Here is a 19,043-nt window from a genome sequence, read left to right as displayed (position 1 = left end):
GTAGCTTAAAGGGCTATGACCTGGCCACACAAAAGCTGCTGGGATTCAGACAAAAGACTTGACCTTTCTGATTGACAGTCTCGTCATTTGTTAAATACATCAACAGGTTCTTTAAAGATTAAATGAAAATAGAAGTAAAGACACTGTAATATCCACCACATATCAGCTCCTTTTTTTCTGATAATATTAGTGTATTTTTCTGTTCAAAGAAATGTACTCATTTGCATTATAATGAAGGCAGTCTCTATAATAATAGCTTTTTGAAACGATGACCCTCTAATGGTGGAGTTTAAACCTCAGAAACAAGCCCCAAGAAGAGACTGGGCCACACAGTCACAGCAGGCAAGGGAACCTCAGTGACAATAAGAGTTGAAGAGGCTCAAGAAGCAAAGAGGTGAGGGAACATGTAAGGGACTGGTCACAGGGGAAGCATGAGGAATGTGAACAGCACCCTTGGACATGGCAGTTGTGTGGTTAAGGTTAGTACTGATTTATGAGCTCTTACTATGCATTGCATTCTCAAACCTCTACCAAGGTCTTCATTTACGCCTTCCCATCCAAATCCTACCCCACTCCTTCAACTCCGTCATCCCAACCCTTCACACCCCACACTATCATCACATCTCAGCTACCTTGTCTGAGTGAATGTCGTCAGAAAGGCTGCCCCTTGAAGCCAACGCAGGGCACAGCAGAAGGCCCCACCACCACCTCCCCCGAGACAGCTGCAGGGACTGACATGAGGTTATTTAGTTTGCTCTTCAGCCTCGTGCTAGAGGCATTTCCAGAACATTTCTCTGGTGATAAAAGAGTCAGTTGGGAAGAAGACCCATGGCATTCCTTGGAGCTTTCCAGTGTTGAACAGATCATGTCTGAGAGCCACTTCTTACTTCTAACATAACATCATTGACTGCACCAACAGCAGGCACATTTTATGTGGCTTCCTTTTAGTGGGCTTTGTCACTTTGGATTTTTTTCTCTTTGAGAGGGTGAGAACAGTGAGGAGAAACAAACTGAAGTTCATAAAATATAGTTTCTGGGTCTTAATATCTGTGCCACTGTCAGGAAAAAAAAATGTGTGAGGCAGCTTAAAAAACAAGTAAGTGTAGGCACTTTGGTCTTGGAACTGTAGGCCAGAGCACTTGTCACTCTGAACCTCTGACACTGAAGCCCAGGGCATCATTCAAGGTCTTATCATTTCATTCTAAGACTAGATAGGAGGCATCACTTATGCCTCCCAAAACATCAAATGGGCCCTTAAAGAGGACCCAGTTCAACATCCTGGTTAGGGACCATCTGGCTCGACTTGCTCACCTTTGTGAATGGGCAGCAAGTCTTCTACACCAGGAAAACATCCTCCATTGGGGAAGGTAGTTGGACATGGTTAAGTGCATGGCCTTTGAGGTTGTCTGCCTTGCTCCACCTGTCGCCACTTCCTGTCTCTAAGAACACTAGACTACTCATGGTCCTTACTTATTTGTAGCCTCAGTGCCTGCTGTGGTTTGGATAGGATTTTGTCTCCACTAAAATTTATGTCTAAATGTGGTTGTCAATGTAGCAGTGTTGAAGGTCTGTAGGTGGGATTAATGTCTTTCTGTGAGACTGGATTAGTTCTTTTGAGAATGGGTTAGTTCTTGCAAGAGTGAGCTGTTTCGAAGCGGGTCAGCTCCTTTGTTCCCTCCTCTCTTCCCCCCACACGCTGTCCTTCTGTTCTTCTACTATGTGTGGAACAGCATGTGGCCCTCACCAGAAGCTAAGTGATGCCAGTGCCATGCTCTTAGACTTCCAGAATGAGCCAAAATAAATCTCTTCTTTATAAATTACTCAGCCTCTGGAATTCTGTTATCATAACAGAAAACAGATGAAGACAGTACTTTTGTGCAGGCTGGCCTTGACCAGCATGCCTGTTTGCCCCTCTATCTACCAATACCTAGGTGATGTTTACCTATTAGTTATAATTCGGCTCAATTATCACTGCCATTGGAAGCTTGGATACAACCATGAGCAAGAACATGGTGGGCTCCAGAACCAGGCAGACCTATGGTTGAATCTCAATCCAGCCCCAAGACACTTGACTTCCCTAAATCTTAGTTTCCTTATCTATAAAATAGGAGAGATCCACCAATCCTCAAGTCATGTTAAAAAAGGAATACATAAGGTGTTCCATACAGTAGCAGGAATGTGGTGGGCACTCAAATTCAGCAACTATTTTCACCATTTCTTGGTTTCCCCACTCTGCCCTCCCATCTTAACCTGGGACAGAAGCCTCTCTATCATTATGCTTTTGTGTTCTAATTTTTATTATAGTTCATTGATGTATAATTTATGTACGATAGAACATACCCATTTAAGGGCATGGTGTGATGACTTTTGACAAATGGCTATTTCTATCATGCCTTAAGCTTTCCTTGTGCCATTTCCTAGTTAATCTCCATGCCCCTACCCCTGGTCCCAGGCAACCACAAATCTCTTTCTGTTGCTATCTGTTACATTTTCTTTTCCTAGGGCTTCATATAAATGGGATTACAGAGTTCACACTCCTTTGTCTCAGGCTTAATTTGCTCAATATACTGCTCTGAGTTGGTTCCTTATCACTAAACATTTAACTTGGTATTATAATCTAGCTGATTCCTCCACTAGACTGTGAGGCTACCAAAGACTCCAACTTTTTCTTCTTGGGTTCCCAGAGACACTCAGTGAATGTTGGAGGAGAGGAGTCAGGAAGGAAGTAGGAAAGCTGCCAAGGGGATTGGCTATGATCTTGGTTGCAACCTTGCCACCCATGTGACTCTGGGAGGCAACACTCAAAGTACCACAAGAACCCATCTGCAGGCACTTACAGCAGCCAGTCCACAGCCACCAGCAGACTGATGTCCTCCGTCGGCAGGCCCACAGCTGTCAGAATCAGGAGCATGGTGACAAGACCGGCACTGGGGATACTGGCTGCACCGACACTCGCCAGGGTGGCTGTGAGGCTGTGAGAACAGAGAAGGGCAGGTCACAGGAGGAGGAAAAAGTCTTGGCAAAATCATCCTGGGCCATTTGAAGCTCTAATTTTGCTACAGTCAGAAAATCCTCCTCTCTCCTTTTGCCAAGGAATAGGGAAACCTGAAGTATGGAGACCTAGAAGCAAGGGTCTGCTGGGGTCTGTTCACTGTGATGGATGCCTCTGCATTCATGGATTGGAGCCTGAGTCCATCATAATACCCAGTTAGCCCAGTGTAGCACAGAGCTGAAATAAGGTAAAGTGGCTCTCAAAACAGGCAAGGAAATACTAAAGAGAAGCAAATCACCCTTAAATTCCTATAGGAACATGACTGCATTCATTTCTGCTTATGCCTCTATGTCTCTGTGAGCCCCAGAGATGTGTGCACTACATGGCAACAGTCTGGGGTGGGGGTGGGGGGAGTAAGAGCCACTGCCAATGTCATGGTAGTGAATATTCAGACTAAACTGAGTGGACGCTGGGAGCACAAACCAACATATTCCAAATGAACTGAGCTTCAGATGTCTGGATGCTTCACCATGGGCTGGAAAAGACATTATTCCGAAAGAAGATGCCAAGAAACAAAAATGAAATAAGGGGAAGGGGGCTTTCTTTCAGAGACATCTCATCCTTTTATTTCCAAGCAATGCTGGGGGACACTCAGCACCATTTTGAAGTTTGTCTCTGGGAAGGGGTTAATCTAGAGTTCAAGCACCCTGTCGGGGTGCCAGGGAGTCTCTGCAATGCAGCCAACAGCAGTGCCTTCCCTCCTCTTTCCAGATGTCACTTCTACAAGCTGACATTTCTATAGGGAAGATGCTTCTGAAAGCAGAGATCCCCAACTTGCTTTTGTGGATGCTAAAAAAGATGAGGGGCTGCTTTCTTTGTGGTTATAGAGTTCTAGTGTTTCTAGAATAAACACTTGGACTTCAAACCAACAGTCAGACTTTCAACGTGTGACCAAGTACAGATGGGGAAGAACCAAGTCTCCCCCCAGCCCCCTCTCATGTTGGAGGAAACAAAGGCCCTCAGAGATCCTGTGTTTTTGTTAAATTTTTTTCCCTACCATCCTCCTACCCTGAGTTATGGCTATCACTGTATGAGCACCTCTTTGGGCTTTGATTCACAGAACCCATCGGCCCCATTAATGTGGAGCTGGTGTTAGGGTTTAGAGAAGTCCACCTGCCTTGAATCCATCTGGGTCACAGCAGGTGTAGTATGTGGAGGGTGTCAGCCAAAGTTCTGGACTTGAAATACCTGAGTTCAAATCCCAGCTTTGCCGATTATCAGTGCCAGGACTCTGGGCAACACAATGTATTTTGTGCCTTGAACTCTCATTTGTAAAAAGGAACTAATAATGGTCTTTGATTCATGGGGTGATCAGATGCTTTCAGGAGCTAATACGTTTAAAAAAGAGAAAAAAGAGAGTCTTTTTGCAACAAAATGGACACAACTGGAAACCATTATACTTACTGAAATAAGCCAGTCCCCAAAGACAGATCATGTTTTCCCTGATCCGTGGTAACTGAGTACCAAAAATATAATGTATATGAGTGAAATTGACATTTTGAGACTTGACTATTGTTTACAGCCCTAGTCTCTACGGTTGAGGAACAGTGCTTTTTTTTCCCCTTCTTACTATTCGTTGAATTCTTTACTTAGTGGAGGGTTAAGCTTATGATTATAAAATAAACTGAAGGTATGTCATAGTAAAAACTAGAAGAAAGAATAAGAAAGGAAGGAGGGTGGGAGTGTGGGCAGGAGGGAGGGTAGGTGGGAAGTATCACTATGCTCCTAAATCTGTATATATGAAGCAAGTGAAATTTGTTTGCCTTCTATACATAAATTAAAAAAAATAAGAGAGTTGGACCAGTGTTGTGGCACAGCAGGTCAAGCTGCCACCTGTGATGATGGCCTCCCATATGGGTGTCAGTTCATGTCCCAGTTGCTCCAATTCCAATCCAGCTCCATGCTAATAACCTGAGAAAAGCAATGGAAGAATGTCCCAAGTGTTTGGGTCCCTGCCACCCACATGGGAGACCCAGAAGAGGCTCCTGACTTCTGGCTTTGGCCTGTCCCAACCCCGGCTGTCATGGCCATCTGGGAAGTCAATCAGTAGATCTTAAAAAAAAATCTTAAAAAAAAAAAAAAAGGGAGTTCAAGTACACTGCAACCCACCACCCCCACCTCTGTAAAAGTATGCTGTTAGTCTTATCCAGAAATCTGGGCAGGGCCAGGGTGCTTTGCAATGAAAACTTCCCTAATGCCCCAAGAGCTGAACAATGGGAATTTTCAGCCGTTTCCCCAAGGCAGACAAAATACCAGGGAACAGGAACTTCCCAAGTTCCAATATTGCTGGTTTCGAATGTGTATTTATTTATAGCACCTCTGCTTCTGCCATGTGTCTCTCTTACTGGTCCTTTTGCTCTGGAGCCATGTTATCTGATTAGCTTTTGGTTAAGACCAAATCCTAGCGGGCGCCGCGGCTCACTAGGCTAATCCTCCGCCTTGCGGCGCCGGCACACCAGGTTCTAGTCCCGGTCGGGGCGCCGCAGTCTGTCCCGGTTGCCCCTCTTCCAGGCCAGCTCTCTGCTGTGGCCAGGGAGTGCAGTGGAGGATGGCCCAAGTGCTTGGGCCCTGCACCCCATGGGAGACCAGGAGAATTACCTGGCTCCTGCCACAGGAGGGTCTGTCTATGGAATTCTAGACCTCGTAACAGTTTTTGGACAGTGATTTTCCCTTTGTGCACTCACCTCTTTCTGCTTTGCCTGGCTTCCCACTTCACTAGGGCGGTGCCAGGAGGCTGTGCAAGACACCATACACACAACATAGGAGCAGAACCTCACAGTAAGCACAAGGCAGTTACTTGGTAATGTCTGCTTTCCCATGAGGAAACCATTGACTGCATGAGTGGACACACTTGCAAGGCCTGCTGGCAGTGGGTATTGTGGTGCAGCAAACTGAGCCTCCAATTGGGAAGCCCTCATCCCATATCAGAGTGCCTGATTGAGTCCTAGCTGCTCGGGTTCCTGTCCGGCTGTCTGCTAATGCACTGGGGAGGCAGCAGATGCTGGCTCAAGTGTTGGAGACCCAGCTGAAGTTCCTGGCTCCTGCTTCAGCCTGGTCCAGCTCTGGCTGTTGCAACCATTTGGTGAGTGAACCAGCAGATGGAGGATCACTCTCCCTGTCACTCTGCCTTTCAAATAAATTTTCTTAAAAAAGAAAAAGAAGGAAAATGATCTTCTAAGATTTGAACAATCATTTGCTTGATTCCAGTGTTATCCTGGATCTTAGTGCCTGTCTCATGTTGATATTGAAAACTATGAACTAGTGGATATGTTGGGAATTCTTGGCCACTACTTTCTTACATGCAAGGAAAGCAAAGGAGGAAGAATTTACTTGGAAGCACACCATGAAGCTGGACTTGGCTGTTTTTCCTCCAATTAAATCGCAGGCAGTGAGCTGCATGCACTCCAATCTGGGTCTTCCAAGGGGAAGCCCCTGTCTTAGCTACAATTAAGAAGGATTTGGTTGAACTTGCCCAGGAAATAGAGATTTAAATGTATATGGCCAAGCGTATCCTTTGCCACTGAAAATTCTCAGTAGCATCATTTTTTTTTTCTGACAGGCAGAATTAGACAGAGAGAGAGAGAGACAGAGAGAAAGGTCTTCCTTTTCTGTTGGTTCACCCCCCAAATGGCTGCTACAGCCAACAGGCTGCGCCGATCCAAAGCCAGGAGCCAGGTACTTCCTCCTGGTCTCCCATGTGGGTGCAGGGCCCAAGCACTTGGGCCATCCTCCGCTGCCTTCCCGGGCCACAGCAGAGAACTGGACGGGAAGAGGAGCAACTGGGACAGAATCCAGCACCCCAACCGGGACTAGAACCCGGGGTGCCAGCGCCGCAGGCGGAGAATTAGCCAAGTGAGCCACAGCACTGGCCAGTAGTATCATTCTTAATATAAAAAAAACCCTATGTAGATAAATTCAAGTAATTCAAGCACAATCCTAACCTCTTATTCATTGGTTCATTTTTTTCTATCTTGAAGTCCTCATCTTACACTGTGAACCTGATAGGAAGCATAGTTGCTACCAAGGCCGAAAACTGAGAGTCCAGAATTCATCTTTACATGGCAAAGGGAGCCCTTTTCTCTTTGAGTTTTTAAAATCAAGGAAGGTTGGCTCCCTGTCGCATGTGATATCTTTAGGGACGTGATCTAGAAGGTCTGATACTGGGGCCTGAAGCATGTTTTCTATTGTCAGTAAGGCCATGGTATTCACAACATCACTACCAAAATTTTCTTTAATATTCTAGGTGTATTGTATTTTATTGACCATCAAGAAGCATATCAACACTAGTAGTTAATATTTACTAACAGGTATAATGTATCAAGCACAATTAGGCTCCCAGACATTCTAGAAAGTGTGATTACTATACTTATTGTACAGATGAGGAAACTGAGGCTCCCTAGTATATACATCATAGGGTGGTGTGAGGATTATGTAAGGAAATAAGCACAATCCAAGAATACAGTATAGTGGAGGCATAGGTATAACGGCTAAAAGCACAGACCCAGAGTTAGATTGTCCAGGTTCAAATCTCATTTTTAGCACTACACTATAATGGTAAATGGTGATGATAACAAACACTGCAAACTTTTGTGGGTTTACTTTACCATTCTGTGCCTCACTTTCCCCATCTGTAAAACACAGAACCCACTGCCTATTTTCTAGGGTCCGTCCTTCCTTCCTTCCTTCCTTCCTTCCTTCCTTCCTTCCTTCCTTATTGTTTGACAGGTAGAGTTAGACAGTGAGAGAGAGAGAAAGAGAAAGGTCTTCCTTCTGTTGGTTCACCCCCCAAATGGCCGCTATGGCCAGCGCTGCACCAATCTGAAGCCAGGAGCCAGGTGCTTTTTCCTGGTCTCCCATGCGAGTGCAGGGGCACAAGCACTTGGGCCATCCTCCACTTCCCTCCCAGGCTACAGCAGAGAGCTGGAGTGGAAAAGGAGCAACCGGGTCTAGAACCCAGCACCCATATGGGATGCTGGTGCTGCAGGCGGAGGATTAACCTAGTGAATCAAGCCAGGTACAAATAATAGGGAACAAGGGATGTTGTGGTGAGCTGGATGGTACCTGTCCTACAAGATACCACAGTGTTTTTTGTTTTTTTTTTTTTTTTTGCCACCTATCATAAGACAAACAAAGCCTTCAGTCCATGAATCACCAATTTATAAGCCCTAATCTTGATTTTGAGTACCTTCTTCACAGGAAATAGAGATATTAGTAAGTAGGGAGGTGACATGAATAAGACGATAGAGTGGGGGCCGGTGCCGTGGCTCACTAGGCTAATCCTCCACCTGCAGCGCTGGCACCCCGGGTTCTAGTCCCGGTTGAGGTGCTGGGTAATAGTCCCGGTTGCTCCTCTTCCCGTCCAGCTCTCTGCTGTGACCCAGGAAGGCAGTGGAGGATGGCCCAAGTGCTTGGGCCCTGCACCTGCATGGGAGACCAGGAGGAAGTACCTGGCTCCTGGCTTCAGATCAGTGCAGTGCCGGCCGTAGCGGCCGTTAGGAGAGTGAACCAATGGAAGGAAGACCTTTCTCTCTGCCTCTCTCTGACTATAACTCTCTATCTGTCTCTCTCTCTCACTGTCTAACTCTGCGTGGCAAAAAAAAAAAAAAAAAAAAAAAAAAATAGAGCAGGCTCACTGTTCCTTCTTTTTTCTTTTTTCTTCTTACTTTAATTGAATCCAGAAACTATCTCTGGGCTTAATTGTCACTTCTATTTGGAGTGAGAGTAATGGTATTGAAGCAATGATTGCAAAGTGTCTTATATCATGTTATAATGTATATATGACACTGAGTGGTTTGAAGACTGCTGTTTTCAATGACTCTACTTATAAAAAAGAAGTAGTAAAATTGTCTGGGCTGGTAGGTCTGATCTTCAAGTTTACAGAAAAGCTGTGTGTTTTTAATAATCCCTTGGGGAAGCATATTTTCTGACTTTTTAAAGATAATGACTACATATAGTTAATAAAAATGCTTTGATAAAAACAAAAATACACACTATTTATTTCTAATGAAATAGTATATGTTGTATTGAGGATGCTCTTTCAATATGTCATCATTTCTGCCACCAGCCACTGAAATACTGAAGGGAGTATATTCCAATGGAAGAAAGATTAGATCCAGTGTCAGCTGATGTCAAACCCAGTTCCAGCTCTGCCAGCTCATTCCTAGTGCTGTGGCCTTGGACAAGCTACCATGCCTCTTAGCGCCTACCTTTCCTCATTTGTTAAATGCACATTGAAACAACCCTCCTGCCTACATCATGGGATTGTTACACATCAAATGGTTTCCAATTTCTGAAGCGCACTGACATGTGCCATAGAAACAGAAGGCCTGTTGCTTCCATGCCTCAGTCTTTTCCCTTTGAAGCCTGCCAATAATTCATCTTCTGCCATTTCTTTCATCATTCTTCCAGCAGGAGGACTGAGGATTCCAGTGGCCTCTGCCCAGAGTTTGGAGGGAATAGCACAGGAGGTTGTTTTGGGGTGGCCCTCCCTACTTCACTCACCTTACAGTCACAATCTGGCCTCCATCCAGGACGACCCCATTCATTTGGGCTATAAAGATGGCAGCTACCGCTTCATAAAGGGCTGTACCATCCATGTTAATGGTTGCTCCCACGGGGAGGACGAATCTGGTCACGCGCTTGTCAATCCCAAGGTTTTCTTCCAGGCACCGGAAGGTGACGGGCAATGTCCCAGCACTAAGGGACAGACAGAGAGAGAGAATTATGCCCACTTTAGAGAAACAGGACAAAGCACAAATAGGAATGCCAAGGCAGTGTTTGTTCTTTTGTTCCCGTAAACCAATGTGGCATTAAAAAAGTAGTATCTGGGGCCAAATTTAAAAACTAATGAGTAAGAGGCTCAAATTCAGTCTTATTAAGATGCTAATAGGCAACAGAATTTTTTTGGGTTCTGGATTTTGAATTCCACTCAGAGTTTCAAGTTCTCTTTTTTCTTTTAGTTGTTTTTCCATCTTGGATTACATATTGAAGAATGTTTGATTGCCTATTTTAATTTGGCTGTAAGAACACTTGTGTCAGAAAAGAATCACCTGTCAACAGCAAACTGGAATGAACTAATTTTGATTGACTTATAACTTCATACCAAAAATGCTGTTTCCAACAGAAGACTGCATGGATTGAGTCCAACCCTTGGGGATGGCCCTACTAATGTTGAGAATGCTGGACAACCATGGCAAGCACCCTTCATTATGAACCCGTGCATTGAGCAACTCACTGGAGAGCCTCGTGGACAAACTCCATGATATATAGTCATTGGAAAACTCTACTGTCTCTCCAGTGACATGTGCTTTGCAGCTAAGCAAAGATACAAGATGTGTGACTTCACACCACTCCTTTCAGGTATGGAATGGGGATTAATAGGGGACCTGCAAGGACAAGGGTTTCTGAGGGCCAGAGTATTATCTCCATGTGGGTAGAAGCGCATGGGAGGCTAGGTAGAGTTGCTTCAAAGCCTAAGTAATGTGGGAAGAACTGCAGAACACTCAAAGTGCCATACGAGTGTTTTGTGGCACATCTTTCTATTTAAATCTTAGTACAGTGAGTGGAAAATCTTCAATGCAGACAGCCTTTGCAGGTGTTTTCTCTCTTGCACCTCCGGCCTCAGTCATAGTTTCTACCTCTTATTAGATTTGGGGTCCAACTAGGCTGGACATAGGTACCTGCAGATGTCTCAGTTTCTGAGAGAAAGGGAAAAGATCATCAGCTTCAAGGAAGCGCAATCAAATATAGATTGCAGGCCTACAAAGAACAACCAAGGAACCCAGGAACTTAAAAAATTACAGAAGCCCAAATCTTCTTCTTATCAAACTATTGACACATAAGCTCTTCCTAATAGCCTTAGAGGAAGCACAGCCATCTTACCAGAAGATTCTTTGTGATTTCAGGTCAGAGGGCTATATCGTGCCTTCTTCTTGATCTTAGGTAGGGAGAAGAAATCAATGTTTGGGTCTGTCTCATCACTAAAATCTTATAAACCCAAGGCAAAAAGCTGGAGCCTGGCTTCATTCTTGAGCAGGGGTGCTATAGTATGTGGCTGCTGCCCCAGCTGTTTTCCTTGGAAGTCAGGCACCCTCCTTACTCCTCTCACCCATGCTCCTTTCTTTTCCTGGGGCCTTTCTGAAGAGTTTCCATGACATAATGATTGGTCTGAAATGGCAACCAAGTCATGGTTTGGCAGCTGGTGTTCTCAATCATATGAATATATGGGCACTTGTAGAATCACTGGAATATATTAATTTCTATAGTTGCAGTCATTTCTTTAAAATGTCACCAAATACTCTTTAGACATTAAATATACCATAAATAATGATTGGAAAGGCATGCAAATATTCTCTATTTTCTCTACTAGATGGGCTCTGTTTGTGTCTCAAAACCCTACACAGACCTAATTCATCTAAACTGGGACTTGAGAACACTGACGCCTTCCTGTGTTGACAAGCTGGCATCCTGACATGGCTTTCTGGCTCCTGCTTCAAAGACCATATGATCATCTTCAAGTATTGCTAATAATACTGCCAGATACTTGAGATTCTTCTTATTTTTCCCAATTAGTCTTAGTAGCATGCACTAAAGTCAGAGGGTCTATCCCAGGCCAGCCTTCTCTCCATTGTCCTTCCAGACACTAGTCTCTGCACTCACTGAGAAAGCCCATCAACTGCCTTCTGTGTAGTCATTCAGCACAAGGTCCACGGAGGCAGGAAGAATACTCAGGGGCTGGCCCTGGGCTTCCCATTTTTTTCCTTTGAGGCCATTATGACAAAGAAACTCTGAGTTAACTCTTGATGCATAACTCTTGCCACATTCCTTTTAAATAAAGAAAATTCCACACCACGGCAAAAGCCACATTCTAACAAGGTTAAAACCACATTTTTTTTTTTCAAGTGAGATATAGGGTAGGGGGAAGAACTGAGTTTCACAGATGATGCCTCATTCAGATAACCCAAGAATTTGTCCTGGATTTAAAAATGAATGTGTACCATCCACATCCCTTAAAATACAGTCTGCGTTGTGATAATGGGATTGAGGTATTGGGATAATGGGATATTTTTTCAAAAGAAAAAAATAATATTTTGAAGTCATTTAATTTAAAAATCAAAGTCAAAAAGGTATTAAAAGAAAGGAAAGTATTTGACCATCTTTGAGTGGGGAAGAAGTTCTGAGCAAAACTGAAATTCTAACTATTAACTATTTAGTCACACCTTTGACTACGTACACAAAAAAGCTCTGTAAATTTTTAACACAAACGTCAAGTGGAGAGAGGCATTACAAGCAACATTTGACATGGGAGTTAATATTCTTATACATGCAGAGAACTGGACGATCAGTGAGGGAGGATGATCCCTCAGACCGGAAGTGTGCAGAGTCAGAAACAATCCAAAAGGCAGGGGAAAGCAGAGGGGGGCAGATGGCTAGAGGGAACACAGAAAGCTGTGTCTTCTCACTCTGAAACATTCGGCAAGAACGTTCTTTACCGGTAGCACTGGGAAGTTTCAAAGGGACTGATAATACCCGGTGCTGATAAGAGGATGGGGAAAGGCTCATTCTCAAGCCCAGTTAGCAGGGACAAAAAAAAAAAAAAAAAAATCAAAAGTTATCTTCTTTTCTGAATGGCAATGTGTTGGTACATTTCTAAAATGCAGTGTGCATGCCACTTGGACTCAGAAATTCCACTTGTAGAAATTCATGCTTGGGGTCATCAAGCAACCTTGCAGCAATGTACAGTTGTTCACTGCTTTAGGGCAGGGCACGTTATGACAAACGTGTTGTTTGGCGATGACCTTCCACAAATGTCAGGGTGAACACATACAAACTAAGAGGCTATGACATTGCTGGACACTACAATCTGATGGGACTGCCAAAAACAGCTGAGACAATGTTACGCAGTCAGTGCACGACTATGGTAACCCGGATGCTTGTCACAGCCTTGTTTAACAGATGTGCCTTAAAAGCTCATCCATGGGGTGCAGTGGGGTCATGTTTGTACTCTGGGACAGTATGATGATGCTGTTTAAGAAATAGTAAATATCTATATTAATAGATATAATTCTTATAATACCCTGATCAGTGAAAATAGCAATTTATAAAACAAATATACTAAGTATTGGTAATAACTAGAGCTAAACTAAAGGGTTGCTACCAACTATTACTAGATAACAGAATAACTGGTTATGTTCAGTTTCTTCTTCAAACTTTTATTCATTGCCTAAACTTTCTCACAATAGCAAGTACCACACTCATATCCAGAAAACAAAAATAAAACTAAATGTGATTGTTTTCAAAAATAATGAATACTTACTTTCTCTCCAAAGAAATATGTTCTTTTTGGATAGAGATACTTAGACATAAGAAATTTATAAAACCATACAAAAAACAGGAAATTTTGAGGAGTTTTTTATGTTGGCAAATGGGATGGAAAGTCTGGCTCCCCAGAACTGTATGTTTCAGCTTCCTATGAAATCTCATATTCCATTGGTACCAAATTCTCATTGATCTGTTAGATGGAGATGTAATGTTGCTCTTTTGGTGGTTGAAATTCTGGATCTGTTAGGTCACCCAAGGAAAACCTGATTGCACAGAAGCCTTGGAACCATAGGCCAACCACATCACAGAGGGGCCAGCTGACTAGCAGCCATGGCCATGGGCTCTGTGGCCAGGAGCTGGCCATGTGCTGGGGGTTTCCACACTCACTCAGCTCTCTGGCCCCTGTTTTACGACCTTGCTCTTAGTTTTGTGACCAAGGACACATGGGAAGTAATAGAAACAACTCTTATAGAACAGAAGAGTAAAACTTTTTTAGGTTTTGAAAATCAGATTGTCAGGGATTAGTGGTTTGTTTTTGCTAAATTCAGTTCCAGATAATGTTCTGCATGTTTCTGGGGTCCTCCCTGGCTTCCTGGGCCCTGGAAATCAGGTGATGAAAGTGGAACCGACTCTCCATCAATGTCCACTCAAGTCAGCCTGATGTTGAGAAAATCAACATGGGGCAGGACAGCTGAGGAAAGGTTCATTCCAATGTCAAAGACTTGGCTGCCTTCTGTTTGAAAAATCTCACCTAACACACCATTTACCTTATACAAGATGGCTCTCCTCCTTTTGAAATTTCATTTGCCAAAATCTCAATAGAGTGATATTTATGATAGCATTTTTCAAATCACAGGTGGAATGTTAACTGAATACCATCCTGTTACACCCTTTTGGAAAACATTTAAAATTAAACAGAAGCAGTTCTGTCTTTAGCCAATCAATAGCATGCATTCACCTGAAGAATAGTTGCTTATCAACATCAATGTTCACCAGAAGGCTCAAAAGTTCTTAGAGAGAACCAACATTTCAAAGCATTTACTTTCCAAGAAGATCTTTAATACTCGGTGAACAGGGTTCTCATTGAAGCTTGTAATGTGAAGGTTTTGAGAAACAGGAAGTGGCAAAGAGGGGGAGGGGGGAGTAAGGAGAATGTGGTTTCTTATATTCTCTACCTGGAAGCGGTACCCAGGGCGGTGATCCAAGCTTGGAAAATGCCAGCAAAAAAGGAGAAAGGGTTTTTCCTGGTCACTAGAAAGTAAATCAAAGGGAGAAAGATGCCACCATGGATGATGAGGCCCACAATCACTGTTATCATGTACATCCCCAGTTGCCTAGCAACCACTTCTAAGTCCTTGATTGCAATGATCTTCCCGCAAATTAGGCAGGCGATACCCAGAGGAGAGTACCTGAAAAAAAAAAAAAAAAGAACAAAACAGCATTGAAGAGATTATTATGGGATTCAGGACTTAAAACCTGGGCCCTCCTACACACTGCAGCCTGAGGAAAACCCTTCACTTAGAGTTTTGCTGAGAAAGGGCCATGAGATTCAGCAGATTTTTTTTTAAAGGGATGAATGGCCTTAACTGCAGTCTGTCTTTAACTGCAGATTGGTGGTACCTGCTCTGATGGAAAGTCAAAGGCAAACACTGTTGCTAAGGTGAGTTTTAGGAATAAAGAAAACTAGCTTTACTGTCACTATCATTTAAGTAACCTACAAATCAAAAGTTGTGGCACAGTGGGTTAAGTTGCTGGTGCGACACTGGCTTCTCATATCAGAGTGCTGGTTCAAGTCCCAGCTGCTTTGTTTATGAGAAGGCAGCGGAAGATGGCCCAAGTGCTTGGGCCTCTGACATCCATGGGGAGACCCGGATGGAGTTCCTGGCCCCTGGCTTTGGCCTGGCCCAGCCCTAGCTATGAAGGGCATCTGGGAAATGAGCCATTACACAGAGATTTCCCCCCCACTCTGTGTGTGTGTGTGAGTGTGTGTGTGACTCCTGTCTCAGTCTTCCCACCCCATCCCTCTGCCATTCAAATAAGTAAATGTTTTTAAAAAGTCAAGAGACACAAGTGGTTTTTTGCAAACCTTGTTTGATTTCTGAGGTCTTTGGCTCCTTCCTAGAAATTTTAGAAATCTGGACATAACTACTGAATTGTTAAGAAATCTAGAAACTGGGGGTTGTAAATTTGCATTGTTTTCACACTGAAAGATTGGGAATATCTTAAAAGGAGAGAAGAGGGGAGAGAGAGGAATAAGGAGAGTGAGTGGGAGTGGGAAGTGGGGAGAAGAGAGAGACAGAGAGAGGGAGAGTGGGAGAGAGATGCCAGTGAGAAAACCTGCTGAGCAGTTCATTTACAGAAATGTGGTTTTATTCCTTCTAAGTCTGAAAGTGTTTCTCTGCATACTTACCCTAACAATCATGCTGGTTACTATCCATTTTGTTTCAAGCACTACAGACGAGAGCTACACATCCATCGCTTCCCTTCAGTCTTTCCACAGCCCTAAAATCTAGGGATCATTCTTTCTGTTTGGCCAACAAGCACGCTGAAGTTCAGACACATTAAATAAGGAGGCCAAGACCATGAAACCAGGAAGTCAGCAGAACAACTGCAGGTATGTGAAGCTCAGCAGTGAGGGGGGATCCCCCTGCACACCAACCCACTTCCCTTAGGTGAGCAATCTCGGCTCTTTGCAGATCAGACAACCACCAGATACCACGCTATCCTACCCGGATGTGCTTCATAACGATACCTTAGTGCTGTTCCAGTGAGCGCCCAGAAACTAATTTTTTTTTCCTTATTTTCGGGAAAGCTCACGGTTTCCTCTCTTATCTTCAGTGTGTTCTTCCCATGTTTGGCAATATCCTGTTCTAAATTACCCCACCTAGTGGGGCTGGGCAAGAATTTGTTCTGTGTGTGACAGTTTCTGAACAGAAATGAAAATATTTCTGAGAAGACTGTTAGCTTAATAAAAATTAGGAACATGTTTGCAAGAAAGATTGTGGGGAAAACGAAGCCCCCAACTCCCAGAAGGGGAAGGAAGTCAGAAAATGGAGAACATCTAAGGTGAACTCGGACTTCTGTTATTTTTGGTTTTGCTTGATTGATTTAGTCCTTTCCTGGGTTAAGGAAAAAATGTGAAGTGAAGAGCAGATGAGTCATACATGCAGCTACATAATGTGGGGATCTTGCCCAGCCACCTATCAGCTGTGTGACTTTGGTTAGTGGTTTATCCCCTGGAGTAGTCCGTTTCCTGTTGCTGTAATAAAACACTTGAGACTGGGTAATTTGCTAAGAAAAGGAATCACAGTTTTGGAGCCTGAAAACTCGGGATCAGGTGGTCTCATTGGTTTGGTCTCTGGTGAGGGCCTCATGGCAGCCAGCGCCATATCCTGGACAGGAAGACAGATGAAGCCCAGGTTTCTTGCTCTTTCATAACCACCTGCGCTCATAGGTACCACTTCTCCCAGGCTAGCGTTACCTTCTCCCAGTATAAACTCACATCACCACGCTTGGGACTGAACGTCCAGCACATGAACATCCAAATCATAGATGCCCATCTTATAAAGATGAACATCAAGGCTCAGAGAGGCTAACCCTACCTTATGGTTGCTGTGAGGATGACATTTTGAACGTGCATATGTGTGTGCCCATTTCTGGCAGTACTCTCAACACAGGAATCCCTCAGGGGTTATGCTTCCACACGTGTTCTCTTCCTCCATGCTTAATGGGTCAAGTCTGAGCTCATGAGTTTCTCTAAAACATTACACAGGCTACTCAGTGGCAGATGTTTTTATGAGTGAAATATTCTCTCAGGAAGAAACTCACTCTGAAAGAACTGACTTGTCATAAACACTCATGAGTTAACATATTAGCATAGCGACTCTCTTCCCTGATAAGCAAGTGGCCTGAACCTCCACCCCTTCTTTTCCTTGGGTGTAGGCTGCCATGGCTGAGGGCTGCTTCCCTGGACATTAGGGAGCCCAAGAGAAACCCATCATGCCATTCAACCCTTGGATTTTCCACTACTCTACATGCTCCTGGTGTGCCTGTCTCACAGCATCTCATAACTCAGCACAGTTGTCTCAGAGACCAGCACGTTGTCACTGAGGTTGCAAATACTTGAGCATAATAAAGCCTGAAACCATTTTTCTTCATAAACCAAGAGATCAGTTCTTTCCCAGGTACCAGTCATCCTAAAAAATGTCCAGAGAAACACAAATACTGGTCACTTTTGGGTGCCATTCAAGTTCTATTCTTTTCAAGGACAAGCGATTTGTAGAGTGGAAATAAAATGTTTTCAAGTCTCTTTGCCAAGGAAAACTAGCTGCAGAGTACCTCTGGAGAAAGCCTCTGAGCCAGAGCTAAATGGACTCAGAGAAGCAAAAGTTTACCTCCTGAGCACTCTGCTAGCTGGAAGACGTGTGCACTCCCACCGTAAATGGAAACTCTTAATCAAGAGCCAGAAAGTGGAGTGCGAGTGCTGGGGTTAATACGTATGGCCAACAAGAACCGTTGTTATTCCAACCACTACGGCTAGCATGAGCATCAGTTAAGACAAAGAAAGAGCCTGTGTTCTGTGATGTCTTTTACAGCCATATTTCCCTGTTGACCTTTTTTTTTTTTTATTTGACAGGTAGAGTTAGACAGTAAGAGAGAGAGAGAGACAGAGAGAAAGGTCTTCCTTCCGTTGATTCACTCAACAAATGGCCGCTACAGCCAGAGCTGCGCCGATCCGAAGCCAGGAGCCAGGTGTTTCTTCCTGGTCTCTCATGTGGGTGCAGGGGCTCAAGCACTTGGGCCATCCTCCACTGCTTTCCCAGGCCACAGCAGAGAGCTGGATCAGAAGTGGAGCAACTGGGACTAGAACCCAGCACCCATATGGGATGCTGGCGCCGCAGGTAGAGGATTAACCAAGTGAGCCACGGCGCCGGCCCCTCCCTGTTGACCATTTTTAAGACAGGTAACTTAAGTCTCCACTGAAGCTGGGACTTCTGAGTCCCTGAATTTCCCTACCAATGAGTTTCCTTCTTGAAAAATGACATTCCATGGAAAATGAAGGGCAAATACCCAGGGTCCAAGGTCATAGTCAAAGCTACCCACCAAAATATAGAGGCTGACAGCTCCACAGAGAGCTCCAAAGCCAAATGATACTCAGGAATCAGTGGGCCCATTTCTAAATTAGAAGGCCATGACACTAGAGCTAGGTCAGGGAATGACTTCCATGCTGCACCAAGGTTGCTCCTATTCCAGCTCTGTGCACTGTTTTCAAGGCCACTAACTCGTCCAGGACTGGTGTGCTGGATCTTTCTTCCAGTGGTATTGTCCAATCAAACTTCCACTCACTTGGAAGGTCAACACTTATCAGCCTAAGGGTTCCACTCACAGACCCCTCACAGGGGTGGTCTCAGCTCCACAAACACAGGCTCATGACAGCACTGAACATACCCAGAATTCAGTCAGGGTTTCTGTGTACCATGCACCACCCACATCACAATCACCCACCTGCCAGTTAACAACCAATATAGATTCCTTGGGCGCATGGGGACCTACAGGTTCAGATTCCCCTGGAGCTGGCCTTGAGGCATTTGTATGCTAATAGATTCTCCAAGTAATTTTGATGTGCTTTAACCAGTATTTCATGCAGCCCGCCTTGTTACCTGTCAGGGAC

The 19,043-nt window shown here is 44.2% G+C and overlaps 1 protein-coding gene across 3 annotated transcripts in view; it reads right to left on the bottom strand.

Moving 5' to 3' along the window:
- SLC1A2 (solute carrier family 1 member 2) overlaps window positions 1–19,043 on the bottom strand; it is a 160,340-nt gene that overhangs the window by 22,636 nt on the left and 118,661 nt on the right. For all 3 annotated transcript variants that reach the window (XM_008269754.4, XM_051825964.2, XM_008269759.4), the window contains exons 7-9: window positions 14,548–14,781; window positions 9,554–9,748; window positions 2,838–2,972 (exon numbers count right to left, since the gene is read on the bottom strand). In XM_008269754.4, the coding sequence (XP_008267976.1) occupies window positions 2,838–2,972; window positions 9,554–9,748; window positions 14,548–14,781 (564 nt within the window). The remainder of the gene's footprint in view (window positions 1–2,837; window positions 2,973–9,553; window positions 9,749–14,547; window positions 14,782–19,043) is intronic.

Source organism: Oryctolagus cuniculus, chromosome 1 (assembly GCF_964237555.1).
Source record: "Oryctolagus cuniculus chromosome 1, mOryCun1.1, whole genome shotgun sequence".
Lineage (NCBI taxonomy): Eukaryota > Metazoa > Chordata > Mammalia > Lagomorpha > Leporidae > Oryctolagus > Oryctolagus cuniculus.
This window is presented reverse-complemented; position numbering and strand designations above follow the sequence as displayed.